The following is a 23,041-nucleotide window of genomic DNA, read 5'->3' on the forward strand; positions in this document are numbered from 1 at the left end:
GGGACTAAAAACAAACAAAAGATAACTATTGTAAAATATACTGTCTCCGTAAAATGTATATAGTATGTACAGTTGAAGTCAGAAGTTTACATACACCTTAGCCAAATACATTTAAATTCAGTTTTTCACAATTCCTGACATTCAATCCTAGTAAAAATTCCCTGTCTTAGGTCAGTTACGATCACCACTTTAATTTAAGAATGTGAAATGTCAGAATAATAGTAGAGAGAATTATTTATTTCAGCTTTTATTTATTTCATCACATTCCCAGTGGGTCAGAAGTTTACATACACTCAATTAGTATTTGGTAGCATTGCCTTTAAATTGTTTAACTTGGGTCAAACGGTTTCGGGTAGCCTTCCACAAGCTTCCAACAATAAGTTGGGTGAATTTTGGCCCATTCCTCTTGACAGAGCTGGTGTAACTGAGTCAGGTTTGTAGGCCTCCTTGCTCGCACACGCTTTTTCAGTCCTGCCCACACATTTTCTATAGGATTGAGGTCAGGGCTTTGTGATGGCCACTCCAAAACATTGACTTTGTTGTCCTTAAGCCATTTTGCCACAACTTTGGAAGTATGCTTAGGGTCATTGTCCATTTGGATGACCCATTTGCGACCAAGCTTTAACAATCCTGAGTGATGTCTCAATTGTCTCAAGGCTTAAAAATCCTTCTTTAACCTCCTCCCCTTCATCTACACTGATTTAAGTGGATTTAACAGGTGACATCAATAAGGGATCATAGCTTTCACCTGGTCAGTCTGTCATGGAACGAGCAGTGTAAATACTCCTATGCCCTCTGGGAATATTATAACCACATCAATTAATGATTCATAAAATGTTTATTAATAATTAATTTTCTCTATATTGAAGAGCTGGATACGTATCTCCATATTAGAGACTGAAGAGCTGGATAAGCCATACCATGAAATCACAGTGTACAATTTCTGTAGGACTGCTGGGTGCCTTTGTGTTCATGAGGATCTGAAAAGATGGCCATAGTACACTTGCTTATTTTCAAAGAACTATTTCTTGTGTCCTGAAAGTGCACTTCATTGCTTGTCTCCAAAGTACACCTGTACTCAAAGTACACTTTATCGCTTGTCCTGGAAGGGAACTTGTTGAAGCCCACTTAGCATTTAGTGATGGTTAGGGTACTAAATGCTGACTTTAGTGATGGCTCTCCACTCTGACCTGGCCACCAGCAGCCTGAGCCTGTCCCCTGAAGACTGGATCAGCTCCTTACCACTGAGAGAGAGAGAGACTTTATACATTAGTAATGTTATCAAAGAAAGTCAAACAAAATCAATCAATTCATCAACCAACCAATTTCTCTATCACCTGGTGTAGTCCAGTCCCAGCAAACTGACTCCATTGACAGCCAGGATCCTGTCTCCTGGACCCAGCCTCTCACAGCGTGCTGCAGGGGAGTCTGGCACCACCGCACGGATCAGGATACCACTCAGCTTCAAGGCTGTGTCCTGACCATACAGGAACCAAAATAACATTTTACCACACAATTCATGCTGAAATATGTAGCCATTTTAGTGCAATAAGAATAAAGGTGTTTTAAAGGTGTGTAAAACAAGTGTGACATTTCAACACAGTTTAATGGGTATAGAAACTAAAGTACAACACTGAGCACAGTTACATACACACAATAATGCGATTATTGTGGATAGTCAGGTTAATATAATAGTTATTTAAAACATTTGCATGCTTTGCAAGAAAAATGATTCCCCTAATAATCCTGTTTACATGGATGGACACATCTGAAATCAGGCTGCTGATAGGACTTTTGATAAATGCAGAAAATCGCCAATCAAAACAAACTTTCTACCACAGTGACCATGTTTTTTTTGCGAAGACTATTTGATTCTGAGTTCGGACATATAAATTGTGTATGTGAAAACTATTTATAAGATGCATACTTTCAGTTTTTCCGAACTCACTTCACTCGCGCATAGGAGGGAAGTTTGCGCAGATCAAATACACCACTGGGTACGCCGATTAAGCTGTTTACATGTCCTAATCATTCGAAAGATTGCTCAGAAAACCAGGTTTTAATCGCCGTATGCTTACTTCGATTATGACCTTACGCCGATTAAGATAAAAAGAGTAAGGTGTTTACATGACTAATGCCATACTCTGCCTTCTGCCATAATCCATTTAATATCGAATTATTAGTGTGCATGTAAACGTATTCACTGTGACATGAGGTTATTTACTCATGTTCAACATCGAAATTGCACTTAGTTTTCAGACCACCAGAGGGCAATGTCCGACACAAAATAGACCTCCAGAGACCGAGTGGCCAAATAATGCATACCAAAAACAGACCATTTGCATCCTCTCATGTCTACTAATTACCTCGAAATCTTAACCCCAAACAAGTCATGCAAACCCAGATAAAAACCCAGTCCTGAAAAGCTCTTAATTATCTGCTATTTTAAAGAAAACAAACAGTTCTCAGACCACCATGCTGGACTATTGGACCCAGGTGTGGAGGAGACAGTATAGAGCTTCATACAATGATATATGACGAAACTTGGTTTTTAGGGCAGATAGAGGAGATGATAAAAATGGCTACTCCTGTCATCTGAGCTTCATGGATTTGACCATGGACCTTGTTGTTTTTTCTCACAGACTCTGAGTGAGTTATCGCAGATAGCCATCAGGGCAACCAGGGAGGTCTAAAGTGGATGTTTTCAGAGTGAGTTATTACCTAAAGATAAACCTCACCAAGGTTAAGGCCAGTCACTCAGACAGCACAAACACCACTGGTCCTGGAGAGCTGCAGGATGTTTTAGATGGGGCAGAATAGAGAAGAGTACACTGTTGGAATTATCGAAAATTACACTTTGGTTTGTTCAACCTATTCTAATCAGTTTGTCTGATCAATGTGATTATTGGAATTGAGTGAAAGCTTCTTAATTGCTTTCAACACCTCATATGTGCATGTGCATTGAAAAGCGGTGGGGGCAATGTAGCGGTGGCAGCCAATCAGAAGAGTTGGAGGTGTGGTTTATTGGGGCGAGGCTTTCACTTTGTTCTTTTTGCCCACCCGTGAGATTGAATGTCATTTCCAGTTAATGTGGTCTATTGTATTTCTTATTCTAACTTAAACACTGCCAGCATCGGTAAAAATATGAGGGCACATGATATTAAACAGCCTGATAAGTTGTCTGTGTTAATGTAGCCATAGTTGGTTATGATATTGTGGTTAGTAAATGTGAAGTTAGCCTTGCGGTTAAGAGTGTTGGGCCAGAAACTGAAAGGTGAATCCCGAGCCAACTAGGTCAAAAAAAATCTGTTGATGTGTCCTTGAACAAGGCAGTTAACCCTAATTGCTCTGGATAAGACAGCCTGATAAATTGTCTGCTAAATGACTAAAATGTCAAAAAAGGTATTCTGTAAAGGATACGTTTGGAAAGATTATTTCAAGTTATTGAACAAACTTCATTCATTAATTTACAGGGGAACTGATTTAATTGTTTTTTTTTTAACCCAATTGTTTGTAACTCACAGGGAAATAAATCGGCATTAAGTGTGTGTGTAGGGGTGAGCGTTTGTGTGTCACCTTTGCACGTGTGTATGAGCATCTCTGACCTGCATTAGTTGTTCCTTTGGCGTGGCCAGTAGGTTGACATTAGGTTGTATTTGTTATTTATTAGGTTTAACCAAAGGGGAAAAGTAGGTTGAGTGTTGAAAGAAATAGGTTACAACTTGAAATATAGGTTTGTTAATAATCAAATATAACAGTTGGCATTGAATAATATATTTGGTTTTAACAAATGTAGTTTTTTTCAAATGAGAAAACCTAACTCATTTACTTGTAACCAGTTGAAGTATTGTTTTTTGGGTTGATCCAAATAGTCATTTTTTAAAGTGTATATCATTGTCTCTTTAGCTCACCCTTGCATCCACCAGAGCCAATCCCAGTCCTCTATCTCCTCTCTGTAGCTCTAGAGTAAACACCTCTTCATCCTCCTCTTCATCCTCCCGATGCTCAGTCTCTGGGTCAACCAGCTCCAGGCTATGGGGGGTGTTAGGAGGGGTGAGGAGACAGGAGGGGTCCAGGGCTGACCTCCTCTGGGTGAGGGGGCTTAGGTCTGTCTCTCTGAACTTGAGCTCCAGGCTCTTCAGCTTCTGGGTCAGCAGGGCCCCACAAGAGTTCAAATCACTTGGGGGAGAGGGGCTTTGCAGGGGGGGAGAGGGGGGAGGGTGAAGGGGAGAGGGCATAGATAATTGAGAGTGGGGTGATGGGGGAGAGGGGCTGGAGAGAGAGGCCAGAGGTAGGACCTTCTCTGCGGGGGGGGAGTCGAAAAACTCCAGGGAGGCCTTTGGGAGAGTTGCCATTTTTGTCAGCTTGGCTTCCATGGGAACAGCGGAATCCTGTGGGAGTTCCAGAACAGAGCATATGAGTTCTAAAAGAGTTCTAGAACAAAATAGTTCCACAAAAAAAGTAGTAGACCAGTATCATATAGATATAAACCCATGTCTAATTAATTCAAGCAATAGGTGTGAACCAGATGTGTTACCTGTTGCGTGTGCGTATGAGTGATGTTCCCTGGTGACTCTTTGACAGACAGGTTGCTGATGAACTCCTGCAACCTCCTGAGCTGTCCAGCCAGGCCTGAGTCTGTCACCTCTCCCCTGAGCCCCAGGCTGAAACCAGAGCTGGGCAGCACCAGGGGAGGGTGGCTGTCAAAACTCTCCAGGATATCAGCTAGTGAGAGGAGGACAAGAGGGGGAGGATACCGGGTTAAGAGAAAGTAAATCAAAGGATCATGTAGCACAAATATCATGTAGTCATCATAGGTTTAATACTGTGTCTATGTTGCTGGTTTGCTTGTCTCAGTTTGAAATGGCAACACTGAAAAAACCAAGCCACAAAACAAGCCAGATGTTTACTATAGTGGACTAACAGCAGACAATCAACCAACTGACCAGTGTTCTGTGTAGCTAGTTGATCCTCATCAGAAGGGGCCCAGTGTGGGGGCCAGGGTGTGGCTGGGCTGTAGCCCCTCAGCAGGTGGTGGAGCTGGGCTGGACTCAGACTGGGGAACGCACACCGCAGGGACTCCCAGGAGGACTACAGGGAAAGTGTGTGTGTGGAGGAGTGAGCGTGTGTGTGTGTCACCTCTCCCCTCTCCCGTGTGTGTGTGTGTGTGTGTGTGTGTGTGTGTGTGTATGCACACATGCACGTGTGTATGAGCGTCTCTGACCTGCATTAGTTGTTCCCTTGGCGTGGCCAGTAGGTTGACAGCAGAGGAGAGTGTGTGGAGGTGTTCCACAACCAAGTCTCCCAGTCCAGACCCAGACCCTTGGGCCCAGTCCAGTAGCAGGTCTAGGTTAGCACTGATATGGACCCCTCTGGACCACTGGTAGAATTCAACCTCTGAACCTTCACACACAAAAAGATCAGTGTTGATGACGTAGAAAGAGAGAGTGTGTGTGTGTGTGTGTGTCCTCACCTTTCTCCATGAGTGTGTTGAACAGTGAGGCATTGATAAAGTAGAAGAGATAGGCCAGGAGCTGAGAGGAGATCTCATTGTGGAGCTGACAGTCCTGTAGCAGTCTGCTGGTCTCTGTCAGGACCTCCAGGACCTGGTCTGTCTCCCCAGGGACCTGCACACCACCGCTATCCAGGAACGGCTCATTTTCCTCGGGGAGAAGCAGCCCACTGCTCCCCCTGAATGGGTCACTGTCCAGTAAACTAGGAAGAATAGGGTACAGAGTCTGGAGGGGATACAAAGATAAGATACATTTACATTTGAGTCATTTAGAAGATGCTCTTATCCAGAGCGACTTACAGTTAGTGAGTACATATATTTTCATACTGGCCCCCCGTGGGAATCGAACCCACAACCAACTGAGCTACACGGGACCTACTGTATATACAATATAACAGATTATACCGCTCCCCCTGCAGCAGAATGATTGCCCTGTGAATGTGGGGTGTTTGACCAGAGATGAGGTCTGACAGAGAGTAGTGGGAGACTAGACTACAGTTAATGTCTGCAGCTACTCCTCCCCCCCCCCCTAATTTCTTCTCAGCCAAAAGCCCCCTTTCCTCTCCTCTACAGGGCAGGCTAGCTGTGACAATGATAGCTTTGTTCTGGCTAATTGTAGTCAGACAGAACAAGCCCCCCCACCCCTCCCTGTCCCTCAGCACTCTCCTCCACCCCACCCCTCCTCCCAATCTCACTTGGCACTGGAGACACCAGCCAGCGAGCTCCATGGATCGACATTCCTACAGAGCTGAATATGTATTATGAAAAAAGCCTGTGAGTCTGGCGTGTGTGGGCTTGGCATGACAAACTGCTGAGTGGTACAGTACAGAAACACTGAGTGACTTATTCTCTTTCACATCCCTTTACAGTATAGTACAGCAGTATAGTGAATATATCTCCATGCTTATTGCTCTGGTTTAGTGGCCTATATACTGTACATTCATGAGTCCTAAGCCATTGCATATATCAGCGTAACATTTCCCATGACATCCAAACAGGAGACACTGGAAATGAGGAGAAATAGACCCAAACAATGTGTCCATGTTTTCAGTTGGAAAATGTAGCTCATCACCAGATGCCCAACAAAACAATGACACACCCTCATCATGTTCCAGTGTTTCACTGTAATGCCACATGTAGCCATGGCACTTATCATGCCCTGTAGGCGGAAAGTGTGGGTATGTATGTATGTATGTATGTGTGTGTGTGTGTGTGCATGCGTGCGTGCGTGCGTGTTTGTGTATTCATGCCAGGTCCTCCTCTGGGACCGGCTGATCACCAGAAGAGTCTTTTGTTTTCCAGCCCACACCAGCATCTGTTTCCCCTACACCAGATGGAATGGCACGACATGATCCCAATATAAGCACATCATTTCATTTCTGTTATTATAGCTTTAGACAAGCCATTCAGCTCTGTTTGGTTTACATTTGAATTTGCTCAGAAAACAGTAGCACACACACGCAACACACACCAGACCAGTATTCTCAGAGTGTTGTGACAAGGGAGAGTATTGAGAGGGAGAATATCAATTCTGCGGTCCTGTCTCTTGAACATACAACCCCCCCCACCCACACACAGTCACACACCTTGACACACAGTCACACATACAGGTAGCCCTCGATAAACACCCTTTTCCTATAAAATATAACCCTGGCTGCCATACAAAGATGAATAGAGATCTGTGAAGAAGTGAGGCTTTGAGAAGCTTTCCCCATGAATGCTAGCCTCGCACACACACAAGCATACACACACACACACACACAGCTCGCCCCTGCTGCTGCTAACACATTCCTAGCACTGTTTGGTCCAGTCTAGCTGTCAGAACTAACTGGAACTAACTAGAGCTCTAGTCCTGACATATATGATCGATGAGGAGATCTACATCCAGAGAAACCCACCAACCACACAATCACCAGAACTACACATCTCTGCACAGCTCAAGGAGCAACACAAACTTAGAACCACACAATCACTAGGACTACACAGCTTGAGTAGGACCATGAGCTCAAAACAGAGATTGAGGATGGATTTGGAAAAAGGAATCATCAGACATACCAATAAACCACTAGATTTACAGGAATTTAGATATAGCAATAAGTATTACATTGTCATCCATGAATGAACAGACATGGCCTAAACATCTAGAAACCCTCAGGATCGTATGACTCAAATGCATCCCAGCACAGCAGAAATGGATACTGAGGCCAGGTAGTTCACAGAGTGGACAACCATTTCCTTCTGCATTGTGCAAAAATATGTAAACCACAAACTTATCTAGAGTGTTGTGTGTTGGGGTTGTGTTGCAGAGCATCATGGGAGTTGTGTGTGTTGAGATGATCATGTTCCAGATAAATGACTGAACTGAATTCCTGTTTCCCGTCTCATCATTATTGAATTGTTATAAAGATGTGGTTATGAAACCCAGGAGACATAACAAAAGATTGATGATGAGTAAGTCTGAACATACAGAAACTATTCTGTCTGGAAGATGTTGGTTTTTACAAGTTTAAAACTTATTTTCCGTTAGCACAGTGTATTGCTAGCAGAGGCAAGTGAATAGTCGAGCTAGCTAAGAGAGAGTTAGCATCGTCGTGGATGGCAGAAAATGATTCAAGACGGACGTTGGAGTGGGAAAACAACGAGATTAAAATGGGAGGGATATACAGTAAAGGAAAGACGAACTTTGGAATTAAAAACTGCTAAATGAGCTAACTTGAGGATGAAAAGTCAGTGAGTGAAGTGAATGAAGATCACGTGACTGAGGAAAATGTGGTTGTGGACAATATTTAGTGAGTGATAATCAGGAGCCTATTGAGAAACGAAAAATGGCTGGAATTGTTTAAAACATTGGATTTTTTGTTCTTGCAAATGACATTGATGAGGACAAAATTGTGCCTACATTTTTTTGTGTTACGGGGCCAAAGACATTAGTTTACTACGCAGCCTGCTACAGCCAGTCAGGCCAGGTAACAAGATGTATGGGGAGATTGTGGAAATACTGAAAGGACACTTTTCACCAAAACCACTAGTTATTGCTGAAAGGTTCCACAAAAGAAATCCGGAAGAGGGAGAATCAGTGACAATGTTTTGCTGCTGCATTAAATAAACTATCAGAGCACTGTGAGTTTAATGATGTTCTAAATGACACCAATAGAGACAGATTAGTATGTGGGCTACAGAGTGAAGCTACACAAAAGAGACTATTAACTGAAAGTAATCTGACCTTGTCAAGAGCCATTGAAGTCAGTGTGTCCATGGAACTAGCTGCTAAAGAGGCTCAGCAGTTTGAGTTCATCAGGAAAAGTGCACAGTTGCAACTGAAAATCACAGATAGAGAACTGAAGGCACATCAGGCGCCTATATGCTGGTGTAAGGACATGGATTGCCGAGCCTGTGGTAAAAAGGGCCACATTGAGCGAGCCTGCAGAAACAAAAATAGAAAATGTGAAAGACTGAAAAGAAGAAAGAGACATTCCAACAAAAGGAAAAAGAGACATGTTCACGCTTTTGAGCAAGAGACCACTGGGATGAATGACTCATCAGACGAGGAAGTCGAACTGAATATCCTGACTGTTGCAAGGGGACCGCACGGCTAGTGTGTCTCTCAGTTGCTAGAGAGGCAACCAGTGCGTATGGAGATAGACACAGGGGCAGCTCTATCTCGTGTCAGACACAGTCTACAAAAAGACACTGAAACACCTTCCACTTCAGCCAGCACACATCGTGTTAAAGACTTACGCAGGTGAATCTGTCGCTGTGAGAGGTATCACTGAGCTCACAGTTTAGTTAAACGGACAAACTGATAAGCTGCCACTCTACGTCGTGAAAGGGGACTATCCATCACTACTGGGATGGTTGTGGTTGGAGAAAATCACACTGGATTACAATGACACATGGAGACACAAGCCTACCGGCCATTTTAAATAAACATGTAAAAGTATTTAATGGAGAGCTGGGTAGGATGAAAAACTTTACAGCAGGGGTGTCAAACATACTGCCCGCGGTGTGGTTTGAGTAAAAAACTAATATATACAAAATTATAGTGCATTCGGAAAGTATTCAGACCCCTTGACTTTTTTCAAATTTTGTTACGTTACAGCCTTATTCTAAAATGGATTAAATATATTTATTTCTCATCAATCTACACACAATACCCCATAATGACAAAGCAAAAACAGGTATTTAGAAATTTTTGTAAATGTATTAAATATAAAAAATTGAAATATCACATTTACGTAAGTATTCAGACCCTTTACTCAGTACTTTGTTCAAGCACCTTTGGCAGCGATTACAGCCCGATTCTTCTTGGGTATGACGCTACAAACTTGGCAGACTTCTATTTGGGGAGTTTCTCCCATTCTTCTCTGCAGATCCTCTCAAGCTCTGTCAGGTTGGATGGGGAGCGTCGATGCACAGCTATTTTCAGGTCTCTCCAGAGATGTTCGATCGGGTTCAAGTCTGGGCTCTGGCTAGGCCATCTCAAGGACATTCAGAGACTTGTTCCAAAGCCACTCCTGCGTTGTCTTGGCTGTGTGCTTAGGGTTGTTGTCCTGTTGGAAGGTGAACCTTTGCCCCTGTCTGAGGTCTTGAGTGCTATGGTTTCCATCAAGGATCTCTCTGTACTTTGCTCCGTTCATCTTTCCCTTGATCCTGACTAGTCTCCCAGTCCCTGCCGCTGAAGAACATCCCCACAGCATGATGCTGCCACCACCATGCTTCACCGAAGGGATGGTGCCAGGTTTCCTCCAGTTGCGACGCTTGGCATTCAGGCCAAAGAGTTCAATCTTGGTGGAGTGCTGCAGAGATGGTTGTTCTTCTGGAAGGTTCTCCCATCTCCACAGAGGAGATGAAGCTCTGTCAGAGTGACCATCGGGTTCTTGGTCACCTCTCTGACCAAGGCTCTTCTTCCCCGATTGCTCAGTTTGGCCGGGCAGCCAGCTCTAGGAAGAGTCTTGGTGGTTCCAAACCTCTTCCATTTAAGAATGATGGAGGCCACTGTGTTCTAGGGGACCTTCAAAGCTGCAAAAAATGTTTTGGTACCCTTCCCCAGATCTGTGCCTTGACACAATCCTGTCTCAGAGCTCTACATACAATTCCTTCGACCTCATTGCTTGGTTTTTGCTCTGACATGCACTGTCAACTGTGGGACCTTATATAGACAGGCGTGTGCTTTTCCAATTGAAATTACCACAGGTGGACTCCAATCAAGTTGTAGAAACATCTCAAGGATGATCAATGGAAACAGGATGTTTTTTCAGTTATTTGTTGTTGGTTTTTTGCAAACATTTCTAAAACCTGTTTCCGCTTTGTCATTATGGGGTATTGTGTGTAGATTGATGAGGGAAAATTTGTATTTAATCAATTTTAGAATAAGGCTGTAACGTAATAAAATGTGGAAAAAGTCAAGGGGTCTGAATACTTTACAAATGCACTGAGGTAATTATTAGTCAAGTTTTCAAACTCGATCTTACCAAAATTCTAAAACTCTCTTTGAGTGTGTGAATATACGTACGTTTTAATCTTGTTGATCAACGTCTCAACCAAATGTTACACAATTAAGTTGAAATGACGTAGTGTGCCCAGTAGGCAGTTACTGTTGAGTAAGGTCACACCGACAGAACCACCAGTCATGAGAGGTCCAGAACTGTTACTGGGTGACACCCTGACCCAGCAGTCATCACCTAGGGGCTCACAGTCATGTTCTTAGGACACTGACTCAGCCGCAACAACACAAGTGTGTGATGAGACTGTGACACAGGCTACTCAAATACCTACACCTGTGTCAACGCCACAGTCTAGAGACATTGTTGTTGAGAGTCAGGTTGACCACCGTTACCATTCAAGAGGTAGGCGGGCACCTAGATGCTTGGACTTGTAGAACAGTTACTGTTGTTCACAATGGGTACAATTTAAGTAGGTGGGAGGAGATGTTGTGTGTTGGGGTTGTGCCGAAGAGCATCATGGGAGTTGTGTGTGTTGAGATGATCATGTTCCAGATAAATGGTTAAACTGTTTCCCGTCTCCTGTCTCATCATAATTGAATTGTTATAAAGACGTGGTTATGAAACCCAGGAGACATAACAGAGAGGGTTCTGTCTGTTGGATGAATCACTTGTCATTATCTGTAGACTGAGTCAGTTGAAATGCCAATGCACCAATGCTGTCATATGGTTGGGAGCTTCAGTTGAAGACCTGTACAGTTCAATAGGTCATCACTGCTAACCTGCTAGCCTGCCTATCCCCGAACCCTCTCCAGGAATCTATTCTGTTTCCTCTTTGGAGAAATTATAGTGATGATACTCTTTCCCTCCCACTTCCTTCCTGAACAGGAAACAGATACGGAGCAGTGCCATGGACTCCTCTGGCCTCAGTAAGCATACAACTGACTTCCAGTTAGCGTAGCATTTAGCATAGGCTGCACCTAACGCTCGGCTTGAGTTAATTTACCTTGGCTGATGCTAATGCTAACATGGCTAACGCTTGACGTGGCTTCCTGTACATGACTATGTCATGTTCTCTTGGTTTGGGAGGTACTGTAGTGTGCAGTCACAGATCACAGGCAGGGTTAGGCAGAGGGTGGTCGAGGTGGATGAGGACTGTGTCTATGACGTCTGTTTATGATAACAACGATCCCTGACCCTCTCCAAGGAGTGATCAAAAGATGACAAAGTAAACTTCCATTGTGGAATTCTTTGTCAGACTACACACTTTGACTGATGGTGTGCCGACTGATATAAGGCAACCAGCTGTACCCCAGCTGCCAATAGTTCCTCTCAAACAGTATACACACATGCACACACACACACCTGGCAACACTTCTAAACTCCTTAATGACAAGAGGCCTGACGCACACACACAGCCCTACAATGCCCCTGCTGTCTGTCTGTGACCAGCAATAAAGACCCCAGTGTAGCAGTCCAATAAGGCTGCTCTATCAGAAAGCCTCTCTCAGGGCTCTGCTCTAGAGAGGACTAACTAACTGGACTCTTTGTACCGACTCCCTCTCTGATTGTTTTTCTTTCTCAGACTAAGAGACACAACAAACCTATCAGTCCCTGAAGGGAAAAGCTAAAGCAATGTGAGCTAACTACTACATCAGGGGGTATGTAGCGTGTTGCTGAGGAGTTTAGTCCTTTAAAGTTCTCCAGTTGTAGGCCAGTTGTGTACCCCTGGTCTAGTCTCGGGTGCTGAACTCACTAAAATGTGACTGATGGAGCTTAAAGTTCAGGTGTGTGGGATACTGACCTTGGTGAGGTAGTAGACACACTGCTGAAAGGTCAACATGATAACTTCCTCCAGAACCGTCATGGCTTCTTCACTGGCCGACCTCACATACGACAGCCTCATCTCCAACAGGGCTGACAACAAACAGAAAATATAGGTAAATGTCTTAATAGGTGTTATGGATCCTACGTAAAGTTCTTCGTAGGCTTTCTTTAGGCTTTTAGTCCCCTGGCTAGCAGGTGAGGCTAGGCTAGAAAAGCCCAAAACTAACCCATACACTCCTCCTCCCTCTCTTCATCCTCCTTGTCATTGTGTTCCTTTCCCTCTGCCTCCACCCCCTGCTCTCTGTGTGACCTCCAGGCCAGTGTTTGGGGCAGCTGTTGTTGGATGTAATACAGCAACTCCATGGCGTTGGACATCCAGACCACCAGGGGACGCAGGCCTGAGACCAGTTCTGCCAGGTTGAGAGGCTGCTGCTCCTCTGGATCACTACAGAGACTGGGATACCAAGGAACAGATCTGGAATCAGATCCTATGCCTATAATCATACAGTGGCAAGGATTTTATTGGCATGTGTAACTCTGTGTAATACAGAGATGGAAATATTTGGCTTTGTGCAGGCACTCACACTTCAGGTTGACTAGCAGCAAGCTCATTGGTGTGTTCCTGTAACAAAGCATGGGGACAAAATGAAATATTAGGCCTATAAACTTTTCTGATCCAAATGTAAAGAGAAAATAAGAGATGATCATTCATACAGCCATATTGAATATAAAGTAACATACAGTAACCTCACTGACCCACATGGCGTTCTGGAACTGGCTGGCTATGAGCAGCAGTAGTCTGCGGAGTTCTGAGGTTTGGAGGTGTGTGGCGGAATGTTCGACACACACACTCAGCAGGAATGCTACAGTCAACGGCGGCTTGTCTCTATGGACACTCCCCATGGCAACGATTTCCTTGACGACAGTTTCCTCATGCTCCACAACGTAGAGTAGGTTCAGGTCGCGACCCTCAGGGTCTTTTAGGCAAGCTGTGGCCCTTCTAGACCTGATGAAGACCATGTCAGTGGAAACGTGTGTCTATATATTTTTTTTTATGGTGTTAAGAATTAACAAAAATTCAGGAGAGGACCAGACTTGAATGCAACACTTTAATTAGTTGCCTTGAACGCAGCTCCCTAGCAACTGCTACTAATTGCCAATCAGCCGCCATTCCTGTTTACAACACTTTAACTAGTTGCCTTGAACGCAGCTCCTAAAAAGCATCAGCTGCAACTCATTGCTAATCAGCCTCCACACCGGTCCTCACTCTCCTTAATCACCACTGCCACCCTACTTAAACCTGACCAAACTAACATTCTTCCGGTTTGTTCTGCAGCGCATGTCACGATGCTGTGTGTTTATGAGCCTTATCGAGTTTTGCATCCCACCTTCTATCTAGTATCTCTTATGTTCTTCTAAGGCTCTCCTGTGGAGGTTTCCACCACAGCAGCCTAACTACCACTGCCTGACAATGATGTCTACCTGAGACTCCAAGCCAAACTCTAGAGTCCACCCCTCTGGATCCTTCATCTGCAGCTCTCTGATTCATCCGGTCCATTCTCATTCCCCTCCTGAATCCTCATTCTCACATCCACTCCATTTCCTCAATAAATATTCCAAACCCATTTCAATGTCTGGTCCTTAAACTCGTGAATCGTTTTTTATTTAATCTAAATAATTTACAATTAAGACCTGTAAAACTAAAAGCTTGTAGGAGCAGCAACCAGTGAGCAGATGTTACCTTATTTCTCTGGTCCCACTAGATTCCCTCCTAGCTGCCATGCAGGTGTTGCAGAGTGCTGATTTACTAGTAGCGGGTGTAGTGGCCTGGGGCAGAACCCCGGGGGCAGCAGTGACTGTAGGATCTGGTGAAGAAGTGGGGTCCTTCACCTAAAAACAAAATGCATCAGAAGTAAAACCTTAAAACCTCCCAAAAATATATGTTTAGTAACAATCACAGAGCTAGAATAAAATTGTTAGTTCTAAATGTTTTCATAAGCTAGGTTTCCATCCAATTGGCGACTGATTTTCATGCAAATATTCTCGAATCGGCATAAAGAAAATATTAGTATTTTCCCACCAGTAGTGTTTCCAACAAATGGACTTGTTGCAGATAAAAATCAGTGCATGATGATGTAATGCACACAAAATGTACTTTTTCGCTTAAGTGTTCATATAGCGGATACAAATCCAAAGTTCAATATGTTTCCATTGCATTTTCAACTCTACCAATTTTTCTATCATAACAACTGTTGCGTTAAATAGCAAATGTGCCTACTCTGGTCTTGGCACGTGTGCTCTAGCCAACAGCTCGCAGATACAGTGTGGGTAGGCTGTGCGGGTAGGCTAGTCTACATTATGAGATTATTATGGATAAGAGCTCAAATATTTGTATTTGTCAAACGGCAGTCAAGCATCTATCATCATGTCACCACATTAAGACCTCAATATTTATTGGAAAGGAGCATCAAGATCACCGTGCACTTTCATCACCCTGTGAAGTTCATAACTTATTTAATATGTAGCCTAATAAACTGCATGGTTTCCCGAGTCATAGTGGGAGGACCACACACCATATCATCGCGTGACTCCAAGTTTACTTCGATATGATGGTTATTATATCAATATTTGGGCATAAAGACGTTTCCACTGCCATTTCTCGCATAATACATTTTAGATCCCACCATGTCGAATGAACAAATTATCTGTTGGCATTTATAAAATTGTACCTAAACTCCCTGTTTCCATCACAGCTGTCGTGATTTGTTTATATACGGTATGACTTTACTCGCATAAAAACTGTGGATGGAAACGTGGTTATAGTGACTTTTGTTCACCCGACCTAGAATACCTCCCAATAAAATTATCTTTGGTTATAGTCACAGCTGTGTATATTCCCCCTCAAGCCGATACCACAACGGCCCTCAAAGAACTACACTGGACTTTATGCAAACTGGAAACCACATATCCTGGAGGCCGCATTTATTGTAGCTGGGGATTTTAACAAAACAAATTTGAGGAAAACGCTATTGAAGTTCTACCAACACATTGACTGTAGCACTCGCACTAAGAAAACATTAGAACACTGCTACTCAGCTTTTCAAAATGCCTACAAGACCCTCCCCTGCCCTCCCTTTGGCAAATCTGATCACGACTCCATTTTGCTCCTCCCTTCCTATAGGCAGAAACTCAAACAGGAAGTACCCGTGCTAAGGACTATTCAACGCCGGTCTGACCAATCGGAATCCATGCTTCAAGATTGTTTTGATCATGCGGACTAGGATATGTTCTGGGTAGCCTCTGAGAATAACATTAATGAATACACGGATACGGTGAGTTCATCAGTAGGTATATTGGAGATGTTGTACCCACTGTGACTATTAAAACCTACCCAAACCAGAAACCGTGGATAGATGGCAGCATTCGTGCAAAACTGAAAGCGCGAACCATCGCATTTAAACATGGCAAGGTGACTGGGAATATGGCCGAATACAAACAGTGCAGTTATTCCCTCCGTAAGGCAATCAAACAGGCAAAACATTAGTATAGAGACAAAGTGGAGTCGCAATTCAACGGCTCAGACACAAGACGTATGTGGCAGGGTCTACAGACAATCATGGACTACAAAGGGAAAACCAGCCACGTCGCGGACACCGACGTCTTGCTTCCGGACAAGCTAAACACCTTCTTCGCCCGCTTTGAGGATAACACAGTGCCAGCGACGTGGCCCACTACCAAGGACTGTGGGCTCTCCTTCTCCGAGGCCGACGTGAGTAAGACATTTAAGCGTGTTAATCCTCGAAAGGCTGCCGGACCATACGGCATCCCTAGCCGCGTCCTCAGAGCATGCGCAGACCAGCTGGCTGGAGTGTTTACGGACATATTCAATCTCTCCCTATCCCAGTCTGCTGTCCCCACTTGCTTCAAGATGTCCACCATCGTTCCTGTACCCAAGAAAGCAAAGGTAACTGAACTAAATGACTATCGCCCGTACCACTCACTTCTGTCATCATGAAGTTCTTTGAGAGGCTACCTTACCTGACAACCTAGACCCACTTCAATTTGCTTACCGCCCCAATAGATCCATAGACGATGCAATCGCCATCGCACTGCACACTGCTCTACCCCATCTGGACAAGAGGAATACCTACAGTTGAAGTCAGAAGTTTACATACACTTATGTTGGAGTCATTAAAACTTGTTTTTCAACCAATCCACAAATATCTTGTTAACAAACTATAGTTTTGGCAAGTAATATTTGCAACAATTGTTTACAGACAGATTATTTCACTTATAATTCACTGTGTCACAATTCCAGTGGAAAATTCCAGAAAATGATGTCATGGCTTTAGAAGCTTCTGATAGGCTAATTGACATAATTTGAGTCAATTGGAGGTGTATCTGTGGATGTATTTCAAGGCCTACCTTCAAACACAGTGCCTCTTTGCTTCACATCATGGGAAAATCAAAAGAAATCAGCCAAGACCTAAGAAAATAAATGGTAGACCTCCGCACGTCTGGTTCATCCTTGGGAGCAATTTCCAAACGCCTGAAGGTACCACGTTCATCTGTACAAACAATAGTATGCAAGTATAAACACCATGGGACCACGTAGCCGTCTTACCGCTCAGGAAGGAGACGCGTTCTGTCTCATAGAGATGAACGTACTTTGGTGCGAAAAGTGCAAATCAATCCCAGAACAACAGCAAAGGACCTTGTGAAGATGCTGGAGGAAACAGGTACAAAAGTATCTATATCCACAGTAAAACGAGTCCTATATCGACATAACCTGAAAGGCCGCTCAGCAAGGAAGAAGCCACTGCTCTAAAACCGCCATAAAAAAGCCACACTATGGTTTGCAACTGCAAATGGGGACAAAGATCATACTTTTTGGAGAAATGTCCTCTGGTCTGATGAAACAAAAATCGAACTGTTTGGCCATAATGACCATCGCTATGTTTGGAGGAAAAAGGGGATAGCTTGCAAGCCGAAGAACACCATCCCAACCGTGAAGCACTTGGTTGGCAGCATCATGCTGTGGGGGTGCTTTGCTGCAGGAGGGACTGGTGCACTTCACAAGATAGATGGAATCATGAGGAAGGAAAATGATGTAGATATATTGAAGCAACATCTCAAGACATCAGTCAGGAAGTTAAAGCTTGGTCGCAAATGGGTCTTCCAAATGGACAATGACCCCAAGCATACTTCCAAAGTTGTGGAAAAATGGCTTAAGGATAAAAAGTCAAGGTATTGCAGTGGCCATCACAAAGCCCTGACATCAATCCTATAGAACATTTGTGGGCAGAACTGAAAAAGCGTGTGCGATCAAGGAGGCCTGCAAACCTGACTCAGTTACACCAGCTCTGTTAGGAGGAATGGGCCAAAATTCACCCAACTTATTGTGGGAAGCTTGTGGAAGGTTCCCCGAAGCGTTTGACCCAAGTTAAACAATTTAAAGGCAATGCTACCAAATACTAATTGAGTGTATGTAAACTTCTGACCCACTGGGAATGTGATGAAAGAAATAAAAGCTGTAATAAATAATTCTCTCTACTATTATTTTGACATTTCACATTCTTAAAATAAAGTGGTGATCTTAACTGACCTAAGACAGGGAATGTTTACTAGGATTAAATGTCAGGAATTGTGGAAAAACTGAGTTTAAATGTATTTGGCTAAGGTGTATGTAAACTTCCGACTTCAACTGTATGTAAGAATGCTGTTCATTGACCATAGCTCAGCATTCAACACCATAGTACCCTCCAAGCTCATCATTAAGCTCGGGGCCCTGGGTCTGAACCCCACCCTGTGCAACTGGGTCCTGGACTTCCTGACGGGCCGCCCCCAGGTGGTGAAGGTAGGAAACAACACCTCCACGTCGCTGATCCTCAACACAGGGGCCCCACAACGGTGCGTGCTCAGCCCCCTCCTGTACTCCCTGTTCACCCATGACTACGTGGCCATGCACGCCTCCAACTCAATCATCAAGTTTGCAGACGACACAACAGTAGTAGGCCTGATTACCAACAATGACGAGACAGCTTACAGGGAGGAGGTGAGGGCCCTGGGAGTGTGGTGCCAGGAAAATAATCTCTCATTCAACGTCAACAAAACAAAGGAGCTTCTCGTGGACTTCAGGAAACGACAGAGGGAGCACGCCCCTACCTACATCGACGGGACCGCAGTGGAGAAGATGGAAAGCTTTCTCTGCGTACACATCTGAAAAAATGTGGTTTGGCACCTAAAACCCTCACAAACTTTTACAGATGCACAATTGAGAGCATCCTGTCGGGCTGTATCACCGCCTGGTACGGCAACTGCACCGCCCGCAACCACAGGGCTCTCCAGAGGGTGGTGCGGTCTGCCCAACACATCACCAGGGGCAAACTACCTGCCCTCCAGGACACCTACAGCACCCGATGTCACAGGAAGGCAAAAAGATAATCAAGGACAACTACCACCCGAGCCACTGCCTGTTCACCCCATCATCATCCAGAAGGCGAGGTCAGTACAGGTACATCAAAGCTGGGACCGAGAGACTGAAAAACAGCTTCTATCTCAAGGCCATCAGACTGTTAAATAGCCATCACTAGTCGGCTACCACCCGGTTACGTAACCCTGCACCTTAGAGGCTGCTGCGCTATATACAGCTGAAGTCGGAAGTTTACATACACCTTAGACAAATACATTTAAACTCAGTTTTCACAATTCCTGACATTTAATCCTAGTAAAAATTCCCTGTTTTAGGTCAGTTAGGATCACCACTTTATTTTAAGAATGTGAAATATCAGAATAATAGTAGAGAGAATTATTTATTTCAGCTTTTATTTCTTTCATCACATTCCCAGTGGGTCAGAAGTTTACATACACTCAATTAGTATTTGGTAGCATTGCCTTTAAATTGTTTAACTTGGGTCAAACGATTCGGGTAGCCTTCCACAAGCTTCCCACAATTAGTTGGGTGAATTCTGGCCCATTCCTCCTGACAGAGCTGGTGTAACTGAGTCAGGTTTGTAGGCCTCCTTGCTCGCACACACTTTTTCAGTTCTGCCCACACATTTTCTATAGGATTGAGGTCAGGGCTTTGTGATGGCTACTCCAATACCTTGACTTTGTTGTCCTTAAGCCATTTTGCCATAACATTGGGGAAAAATAGTATTTAGTCAGCCACCAATTGTGCAAGTTCTCCCACTTAAAAAGATGAGAGAGGCCTGTAATTTTCATCATAGGTACACGTCAACTATGACAGACAAAATGAGAAAAAAGAAATCCAGAAAATCACATTGTAGGATTTTTTATGAATTTATTTGCAAATTATGGTGGAAAATAAGTATTTTGAGATTTCTTTTGATTTTCCCTTGATGTCAAGCAAAGAGGCACTGAGTTTGAAGGTAGGCCTTGAAATACATCCACAGGTACACCTCCAATTGACTCAAATTATGTCAATTAGCCTATCAGAAGCTTCTAAAGCCATGACATCATTTTCTGGAATTTTCCAAGCTGTTTAAAGGCACAGTCAACTTAGTGTATGTAAACTTCTGACCCACTGGAATTGTGATACAGTGAATTCTAAGTGAAATAATCTGTCTGTAAACAATTGTTGGAAAAATGACTTGTGTCATGCACAATGTTGATGTCCTAACCGATTTGCCAAAACTATGGTTTGTTAACAAGACATTTGTGGAGTGGTTGAAAATCGAGTTTTAATGACTCCAACCTAAGTGTAACTTCTGACTTCAACTGTACATAGACTTGAAGTCACTGGCCACTTTAATAATGGAACACTAGTCACTTTAATAATGTTTACATATTTTTGCTTTACTCATCTCATATGTATATACTGTATTCTATTCTACTGTATTTTAGTCTATGCCACTCCGACATTGCTCGTCCTAATATTGATATATTTCTTATTTCCATTATTTTACTTTGAGATTGTGTGTATTATGTGTATTGTTGTGAATTGTTAGATATTACTGCACCGTTGGAGCTAGAAACACAAGCATTTCGCTACACCCGCAATAACATCTGCTAAACATGTGTATGTGACCAATACAATTTGATTTGATTTTAACTTATTCACCTTCTGCATAACAACCCAGGCAGTGGGGTCCTTGAACAAGAACAGGTAGTGACGTCCTATCCCGATGACATCACCTGGACTAAGCTCCGCCTCTTTGGACAACGTCTCCCCGTTCCGTGTTACCATAGCGCTGTGGAAGGGGCGGAGCCAGACGGTGGAACAACCTTTATCGTTGTTGTCATGACGACATAGGCAGCAGTGACGAGGCAGGATGTCGGGGGCAGAGAGCAGGAAGTCAACCTTTGACCTCTCCTTGTCTTCGCCACTACAACGACCAATCAAAGTGCTTGAAACGTTCAGTAGGTAGATGACGAAGTCCTGAGGAGAAAAATAGAGAGAATTTGAATTGTAAAATCCCATTTACTGTATTGGGTCAAGAGCCTACAGTACATCAATATTCAACCGTCAGACATTACGCACCACGGCCCTCGTGGCCCAGCCTGTAAGAAAAATAGCAGTTTAAAAGGGGTTTAAAAGAACAACTCCAGATCTCCCTCATCATCAACAGAGCCCAACACCCTCTGAAGGCCCTATGTACAGTGAGGGAAAAAAGTATTTGATCCCCTGCTGATTTTGTACGTTTGCCCACTGACAAAGAAATGATCAGTCTATAATTTTAATGGTAGGTTTATTTGAACAGTGAGAGACAGAATAACAACAAAAAAATCCAGAAAAACGCATGTCAAAAATGTTATAAATTGATTTGCATTTTAATGAGGGAAATAAGTATTTGACCCCCTCTCAATCAGAAAGATTTCTGGCTCCCAGGTGTCTTTTATACAGGTAACGAGCTGAGATTAGGAGCACACTCTTAAAGGGAGTGCTCCTAATCTCAGCTTGTTACCTGTATAAAAGACACCTGTCCACAGAAGCAATCAATCAATCAGATTCCAAACTCTCCACCATGGCCAAGACCAAAGAGCTCTCCGAGGATGTCAGGGACAAGATTGTAGACCTACACAAGGCTGGAATGGGCTACAAGACCATTGCCAAGCAGCTTGGTGAGAAGGTGACAACAGTTGGTGCGATTATTCGCAAATGGAAGAAACACAAAATAACTGTCAATCTCCCTTGGCCTGGGGCTCCATGCAAGATCTCACCTCGTGGAGTTGCAATGATCATGAGAACAGTGAGGAATCAGCCCTGAACTACATGGGAGGATCTTGTCAATGACCTCAAGGCAGCTGGGACCATAGTCACCAAGAAAACAATTGGTAACACACTACGCCATCAAGGACTGATATCCTGCAGCGCCCGCAAGGTCCCTCTGCTCAAGAAAGCACATATACAGGCCCGTCTGAAGTTTGCCAATGAATATCTGAATGATTCAGAGGAGAACTGAGTGAAAGTGTTGTGGTCAGATGAGACCAAAATCGAGCTCTTTGGCATCAACTCAACTTGCCGTGTTTGGAGGAGGAGGAATGCTGCCTATGACCCCAAGAACACCATCCCCACCGTCAAACATGGAGGTGGAAACATTATGCTTTGGGGGTGTTTTTCTGCTAAGGTGACAGGACAACTTCACCACATCAAAGGGACGATGGACGGGGCCATGTACCGTCAAATCTTGGGTGAGAACCTCCTTCCCTCAGCCAGGGCATTGAAAATGGGTTGTGGATGGGTATTCCAGCATGACAATGACCCAAAACACACGGCCAAGGCAACAAAGGAGTGGCTCAAGAAGAAGCACATTAAGGTCCTGGAGTGGCCTAGCCAGTCTCCAGACCCTAATCCCATAGAAAATCTGTGCAGGGAGCTGAAGGTTAGAGTTGCCAAACGTCAGGGTCGAAACCTTAATGACTTGGAGAAAATCTGCAAAGAGGTGTGGGACAAAATCCCTCCTGAGATGTGTGCAAACCTGGTGGCCAACTACAAGAAACGTCTGACCTCTGTGATTGCCAACAAGGGTTTTGCCACCAAGTACTAAGTCATGTTTTGCAGAGGGGTCAAATACTTATTTCCCTCATTAAAATGCAAATCAATTTATAACATTTTTGACATGCGTTTTTCTGGATTTTTTTGTTGTTATTCTGTCTCTCACTGTTCAAATAAACCTACCATTAAAATTATAGACTGATCATGTCTTTGTCAGTGGGCAAACGTACAAAATCAGCAGGGGATCAAATACTTTTTTCCCTCACTGTATGGATGAAGAGCCTAAGGTTCCCCACCAATCTG

At 43.8% G+C, this 23,041-nt stretch overlaps 1 protein-coding gene across 1 annotated transcript in view; it reads right to left on the bottom strand.

The window, feature by feature from the left end:
- Positions 1–257: 257 nt before the first annotated feature.
- LOC311100482 (ras-associating and dilute domain-containing protein-like) overlaps positions 258–23,041 on the bottom strand; it is a gene marked incomplete at its 5' end in the record, with an annotated part of 46,567 nt that continues 23,783 nt past the window's right edge. The window contains 13 exons of the mRNA XM_084141404.1: positions 258–1,244; positions 1,338–1,477; positions 3,912–4,391; positions 4,538–4,725; positions 4,947–5,091; positions 5,225–5,403; positions 5,474–5,738; positions 12,758–12,870; positions 13,008–13,234; positions 13,365–13,402; positions 13,537–13,786; positions 14,522–14,670; positions 20,864–21,181. Of these exons, the coding sequence (XP_083997530.1) occupies positions 1,154–1,244; positions 1,338–1,477; positions 3,912–4,391; positions 4,538–4,725; positions 4,947–5,091; positions 5,225–5,403; positions 5,474–5,738; positions 12,758–12,870; positions 13,008–13,234; positions 13,365–13,402; positions 13,537–13,786; positions 14,522–14,670; positions 20,864–21,181 (2,583 nt within the window). The 3' untranslated portion in view covers positions 258–1,153. The remainder of the gene's footprint in view (positions 1,245–1,337; positions 1,478–3,911; positions 4,392–4,537; positions 4,726–4,946; positions 5,092–5,224; positions 5,404–5,473; positions 5,739–12,757; positions 12,871–13,007; positions 13,235–13,364; positions 13,403–13,536; positions 13,787–14,521; positions 14,671–20,863; positions 21,182–23,041) is intronic.

Source organism: Coregonus lavaretus (genome assembly GCF_964263955.1).
Source record: "Coregonus lavaretus genome assembly, chromosome: 25".
Lineage (NCBI taxonomy): Eukaryota > Metazoa > Chordata > Actinopteri > Salmoniformes > Salmonidae > Coregonus > Coregonus lavaretus.